This window comes from Lactuca virosa, chromosome 8 (genome assembly GCF_052849685.1).
Source record: "Lactuca virosa cultivar CGN04683 chromosome 8, Lactuca_virosa_CGN04683_v6, whole genome shotgun sequence".
Classification (NCBI taxonomy): Eukaryota; Viridiplantae; Streptophyta; class Magnoliopsida; order Asterales; family Asteraceae; genus Lactuca; species Lactuca virosa.
This window is the reverse complement of record NC_136433.1, coordinates 295,883,412-295,890,629: the sequence shown is the minus strand read 5'-3', so window position 1 is coordinate 295,890,629 and position 7,218 is coordinate 295,883,412. Positions and strand designations below refer to the sequence as shown.

Genomic DNA, 7,218 nt, shown 5'->3' with positions numbered 1-7,218 from the left:
AAAACACTTAAACAGTAAACATACTTCATTTTCCAGAATACATGTTCAATTAGTACAAAGACAGCAAACATAGTTGAATTTAAATATTTGATTACCAAGTGACAAGAACTAAAAACAGAAAACAGAATTACATAACACATACTACATAGTACATGATTAAGCCAAAATGCAAAACATAAAACAAGACACAAAGTAACAAAGTAACAAACAAAGTAACAAGCTTAATCACCATCTCTACTCAACCTGCTGCCTTTTTCCTCTATCCTTCTCCAAGCCTTCATCATCAAGATTTTCCCACACCATTTCCTCTAAACGAGCACTTGAACCTTCGATGTAATCACTTTCCGGATTCATGTCCCATTTTTTGTTGGGGTCGGATCTATAAGATTCTGAAAAACGGGATATAAGTCTAATGTTGGAGTGGATAAACACAAGTTTATCCGCTCTTTGGCCATTCAAACGATTCCGCTTGATACTATGGATATGAGAGTATGTACCCAATTCCTCTCCACCGAATAGCTACTAATTGGTTGAGAGAGTACTCTTTTTGCTACATCCGCCAAAACCGGAGTCTCCGCTCCATATGTCGCCCAACAATCAATCCCATCCATAGTCATGGCATCGGCTTGCGTTCCGGGCAAGGAATAAATTCCTTTCTTCATGTGAAATATTGCAAATTCTTCTCTTAACTTCTTTTCTTCTTCATCCGTCTCTTAAATTCTTTGAAATGCTTTCAAAACACCAAGTATAACTTCTTTGTCCTCATTGGGAGGTCTTCTTTCCATGCCTCCTGGTGCCAATTTCTCAAGATAGTTTTTGTCATAATATTTAGGACTTAAAGCAAATCCTAAACAATGAAGAGGGATAGTCATTTTATCCCACCTTGCGACAACAATATCTCTAACTTAAGGGAAATATGATGAGAATTTATTGTCCCTTATAGTCATAGCCTCTTTGATTTGACCCATCATGTTGTCCATTCGTTCATATATTTCTCCCATTTTTGGACCTTCACCATCACAAAATTTTATCATGTAAAAGATGGGCTTTGTAATCGCCAAAACATGATCAATATCATCCCAAAAGTCATAATCTTTGATTGTATCACCAATTTGATTACTAAGCACCCGAGTGTGCTCGTCCCCTTTGTTGATCCATTCCCGCCACGAGTTTAAGACAATAGTAGTAGCAAGCGCCTCCCTACACTCGGTTAATCTTTTCAACAATATGTAATGGGATGCAAAACGGGTTTTTGCAACCTTCAATAATTGCAATTTCGAGTTTTCTCTAAAGAAAGATAAGGCATGTGTATGGTTTACAAAAAACTTGACAATACCCTTGCCTCTCCTATATGTGTCGGAAAGCCAAGTAAATGCCTTTGCCATGTCCTTAAAAATAAGATTTAAGGTATGTACACAACAAGGGGACCAAAATATGTGTTTATATACCTTTTCGATTTCCTGTCCAGCCAACTTGCAATTAGCCGCGTTACCGGTTACGACTTGGAGAACACTACTTGGTCCAATCTCTTCAATGGCTCCTTGTAGAAACTTAGAAATTTCAGCCCCCGACTTCACAATCCCTGAAAAATCCTCCGCGTACATAAAAGTTGCACCACGTGAATTTTGTGCAACAACATTTATAAGTGGCATATTTTTTACATTCGACCAGCCATCCGAGACAATGGATACTCCTTGCGTTGACCACATGTCTTTCACTGGTGCAAGTTCCTTCTCCACTTCTCTCACACATTCATCAAGTAACGAGGTTCTAGCTTTTTCATATGAAGGGGGCTTGTAATCGCTTGGTGCTTTCTTGATGGCTTGAATCATTTCAATGAATTGTGGGTTCCGTAACACATTAAATGGAATGCAATTAGCACACAAGCCTCGAATTATCTTCATGTCAACCGCATTCCTCTCGAGTATCCCAAATGATTCTTCAATCCTTTTTTTTGAAGATGCAGTTTTTGAGAGGACCGAATTCTTCAATGACTTGGCAGCAGCACCACTGTTTTCAGCTTCTTTAAGCTTATTAAAAAGAGCAGTGTACTTTAGAGTATCTCTGGAAATAACTGGACACCGTCTAATCTCTGGATTTTTCCCCACTGCAGCCCCGAAAAAATGCACATGGATTCGAGTATATGAGCTGGTAAATTCCCTTTTACAGTGGTTGCAGACCCATTTCTTAGTGCCTCCATTGTTTTTCTTGTTTTCTGTTGATGATTGAATGAACGTTACTTCTTCAAGAAGTGGTCTGCTTGCATCTTTTTCTTGAGTGGGTGGGGCTTTTGTTGTTCTTGATTGGCTTTGTTGCACCTCATCATCAACATCAATCACGTTTTGTGTTTCACTGATATAAGTGCCTTCTGTCTCACTACCTGATTGAGTAGGTTGAGATTGAGAAGTGTTTTTCCTTCCAAAAGCCATAATCAGCAACCACAGAAGAGAAGAAGACGAAAGACAGAAAGAGTAGAAGAAGAAATCGGAGGTAGAAATTGATAGATGAAATTAAGATGATTGAAATAGCTTATATTCATGTCTGAATTCTGATTGTATAAAAATATGAACGTTAGAAGAAATCGTTGGAAGAATCGAGGAGTCAATTGCACTTTTCTGAAACATTCGACCGGTAAAAATTACCGCTCAATCTTCGATCGACGACCCCAACCCTTAAATTCGAGTTTCAATTGGTGTAGCGATTCAATCAGAAATCGACGTTCTAAATAGCGATCGGAACTTCGATTTTGATGAGTTGGGTCGATCGATATGGTGTACTGGGAGGAACCGACACAGCGATTTGGACGTCCCTGCTTTCGTTTGGGTACGAAACGATTGGGTACGGGGTTCGCAACTTAATTAGCGATCTAGGTAACTATGGGTTAGCCAAAGTTTCTGCCTCATGTTATCCATGGCTCAAAAGAATAATTTTTCATTCCTTCAAGATACTTCCAAGGGAATGTTTGGTTTGTGGATTTCGAGGTAATTGAAATTTGAGATTCCATTCTATGTGTATTTGGTTTCCGAATAGACTAAATCATTTCACTTGGATTCCTTCAAATTCCATGACGGATTTCACCATTTGCTATGAGAGGATGCAAAGAATTCAACTCCAATCATCCTTTATATTGATATACGAACATACCCCCATTATGTAGTTATTGAAATATATAAAACGTTTATTTATAAATGTCTACATTGCACAAGTAAAAGTTTAAATATGAAATTTTTTATAAGTTAGTTAGTTTTTTATTATTGCATTTCACTCCATTGTTGCCAACTGAATACGTAAAAGATTATAATATCCAAAACAAGTTAATTTAATACTTTCATCTAGATATATGTTTTAGATTGATGTCGTCTAAATATTATCCTTTTGTTATATTCACAGATGCTCAATGTTGCATGCAAAATTGCTATATAGAAGTGATATTGAAATAAAGAAAACCATCGACATACACACTAAAGAAAACAAAAATCAGAACGATTGAATTCTATTAAATCATGTGTGCTTATGAAGATTTATTGGACCCACTTCATGATATTAGTCTTTAGGAAAGGTACATCATAATCTTTATGGGCAAAATGCAGACAATAACAATGCACGTTCTTTGGGTAGGGACGTTATAATTTATCTACTTATTTTAAAACTCTCATAATTTATCTACTTATTTTAAAAATCTTTTGTCTTGAAATGTTTATTTTGGTTATAAGTGGGTGTTTTTTTTATAGATTCAAAGGTGGGAGAAAACAAAGATTTACTATGTAATGATGAGTGTGGATTATGATTTCACGATAAGTAGATCCAAGGGGTAAGTAAGATGCATCCTGATACTCTTTTCATGAGCTTATTCATTTATTTACTTTAATTTTCTTATTCACATCTTTGTTATATTCATAAGTTTTTATGTAATACAGATGCTAAACCTTTTCATTCAATTTATTTGCCTATTAATCTTTATCGTATTCTACTTGCTAAACCTTTTTCTTTTCTTTATAAATATGATTCATGTCCTAACATGACCCTCAAGTTTCTGGTATGTTCGTAACACTTTGTTTTTTTAACAATTATACAAATAACATTTTAACTAAAATTACTTGACTTAATATAGGGGTGGAGGTCACGAACATTTTTAAGAAAAAAAAATCTTTTTTTTCTAAAAATCATCATGTCTGTAAGGTTTAATGCATGAAATAGCATTGTGTGTTGTTGGGGGTGGGCAATATGAGTGAATGTAAGTAAATTACATTAATATAAATCTGGAATTAGATGAAATATATTTCATAAGTTCAATTATGAATACGATTGACAAGAAAATTTTACAAGAAACATTTTTGAAGTACTTTTAGTTAACTAGCATGTATTTAAAAAATGATCGTCATATAAGTTTTCTTATCTATTTACAAGAAGATTTTACAACACGTGTTACGGTGCATGCATGTGTTGTGTTTCACCTTGACTACTCCTATTTCTTGACTATACACAAAGTTGATTGCAACCTAAGTTTAAATGTTAGATAACATCCTACTTTTAACTTACAAGTGTTAATAGCATCCTAAGTTTAATTTCTAAGTGTTAAATAGCATCCTACTTTTAGCTTTTAATTCTTAAATAGCATCCTACTTATCAAACATATCCTAGCAAGTGTTAGGTTTGATTTTACCAACTTAAATGCATAACTGATTTTGTTCTTCGAAGGTTAGAAGATGAGGTTGGAGAAGAAGAAATGTATGATTCTATTAATAGGTGGAACAAAGATAAAAAGAAAATGGCTAAATACAAGAATTGCCAATCATCTTTTCATTTGTTTTCTTCTTATTATTGGAATGTACTTTTTGTTATTCTTACTATAAGGTTGTATTTTCATGTAAATTTTATTACATCATTGTATATTGAAAAATACCATGATTTTTTTTTTAATATTTTTTAGTTTTATTTTAACACAAATATTATATTTTCTATCAATTGTGATCGAGTAACGAATAAGACTTCTCTATAATTAGACCAAATAAATTAAACAACTTGAAATAAAAAATAATCAAGCCCAATTTCCTACATAAACAAAAACATCTTATAATAATAGAACATTGGAGTTCTACATATATACGGAAATCTTACAAATTTGCATTTGAAAAACCAAATTTAACTCCAAAAGTCACCTTTCGAAAAGGAGAAGATGTTAACGAGGTCAAAGTGGGCAAATATATAACTCTTAAGGATCATCAAATTTGAAAACATTTTTTGTTTTAATTTAAGTTATGAACCTATGTATCACACACTAACACATAACACTTAGTAAATAAATTAATGATTTGTACACTAACACATCACACTTAGTAAATAAATTAATGATTTGTAATGTAATGAACAATGATTATTATTTTTAGTTAGTATATTTTTTAGTTCGTGAACCGTAGTTTCCACTCCTTATAATCTAGGTAAAAAATATAAGTTGAATCGGTTTTAGTAAATATTAAACATGGAATAAAGGGTTCTTGCCAATTCATTGAAACGCAACGTTTTAGCATGGCTGATTTCATGGGGAAGAGGCACGTGAGGTGCACATGGTGAGGCAAGATATTCTTGAAGCAAAACGACATGGTGAGGCAAGATCGGAAGGTCACGAGGAGTTTGTCATTGAAAGGTAGATCCCGATTTGGTTTTTCTCGAGAAAAGGCATCGTCCATCACGGAGTTTGTCGGGTGAAGACATCGTCCAACGATCCGGAATTCTCTGGGTCCACAATGTTCAGCCTCGAGATTTACTCAGAAACCACAACGATTGAATCGTGCAGCTTCGGAAGCCTTGTTCTCGGTACGTCAATCGCATTGTCCAGCTCGTGTTTCCTCGGTGAAACTATCGTCCAGCTCATGGTTTTCCGGAGAGTTACTCGGTAACACGGCAACGTCCAGCTTCCTTGGTAATGTCCGGCCTAGTTTTTCTCGGTGAAGTTTAATCGTCAAACCCGGTGAGATCTGAGCTTCATCGATGAGTTGCCCGGTGAACTTAGCCGCGGTTCACAGATTACGTCGGAGAAGACGAGATAAATGTGATTTTGTAATATAGTTACACTTTAAGTCCCTAGGAATCCAATCTTTGCACATATTTGATGCCTGCTGAAATTTGTTGAATAGTTTATCCGTTGGTTGAATATCATGTGACACGTTTGGTCCCTGATGACGTATAACTTGGGAAATTGATAGAACTAACCCTGAAATGAATAAATCTTTGAAAGAATGGTCCGATGATTTTGTTAACATTTTGACCATTGTGTTTTATTTGACCCTCAAATTTTGAGTCTTGAATAATTTTGGCGATTTTTGTTTGGATTTATTTACTTTTCTAATAATCAGCTACTCATTAATTTTTTCGTCTTTGTGTTTTCTAGCTTTTGCGTTATTTTATTTTTGCATTGTACATTGGTTCCATGAAACGTATGATAATATTTGTTACATTATTTTAAACTCAATTCATCTTATTTCAGTGATGGTTACATACAAAATTAATGTTTTTAACAGAGACTCCTTACAACTTATATCGGGTCATTGGCTTTTGTTATTTGTAACAAGGCGCATTTTATAGCACTACAATGTGCCATCATCCTTTATATTTGTTTTTAAACAACCATATAAACCTAATATATTTATAGCCGATGGTCTTGGTACAAGATCCCACTTACCCCTGGTTATAAGATCATTAAACTCATTGCTTGTGGCAATGATCAAGTTTGGGTGACATAGAGCTACAAAATTGATATCTCTTCCTAATAAAAGACCATGTGTCACTCTCATACACCTCCTGATTTTCCTTAAAATCAACATTCAAAATCAAAGATTATCAATGTAATCCCAATAAATCAGGAATTATCTTCTTTCAGATTTGAATTGGATAGCGTAGTCAGTCGATTTCGTATAAACCTCAATCGCCATCGATTTCAAGAGTATTCCATTGATTCATATCTCCCGTTCCCAATTTCCGAGTCATCGAGCTTTATTTGGTATGTTTTTCAATTCTTTTTGCAATTTCTCCGTTTAATATTTTGATCTTCCTCCTTCTCTCAGTGTAATCGACAACGACCTGATCAGTCTCCATTTCTTTAACTTTGACCACAATACGAAGTTTACCTGTGGTACTACACCTTTTTCTTACTACTTCACCCTTGCAGCACCTTCTCCATCGGTCAAAGCAGTAGCGATGCATCTCCTCCTATCTACTACT

The 7,218-nt window shown here is 34.7% G+C and overlaps 1 protein-coding gene across 1 annotated transcript; it reads right to left on the bottom strand.

The window, feature by feature from the left end:
• Window positions 1–905: 905 nt before the first annotated feature.
• LOC145131638 (uncharacterized) lies at window positions 906–2,429 on the bottom strand. Its single transcript, XM_079066299.1, has one exon. The coding sequence runs from the start codon at window positions 2,427–2,429 to the stop codon at window positions 906–908; it is 1,524 nt and encodes a 507-aa protein (XP_078922425.1).
• Window positions 2,430–7,218: the final 4,789 nt, after the last annotated feature.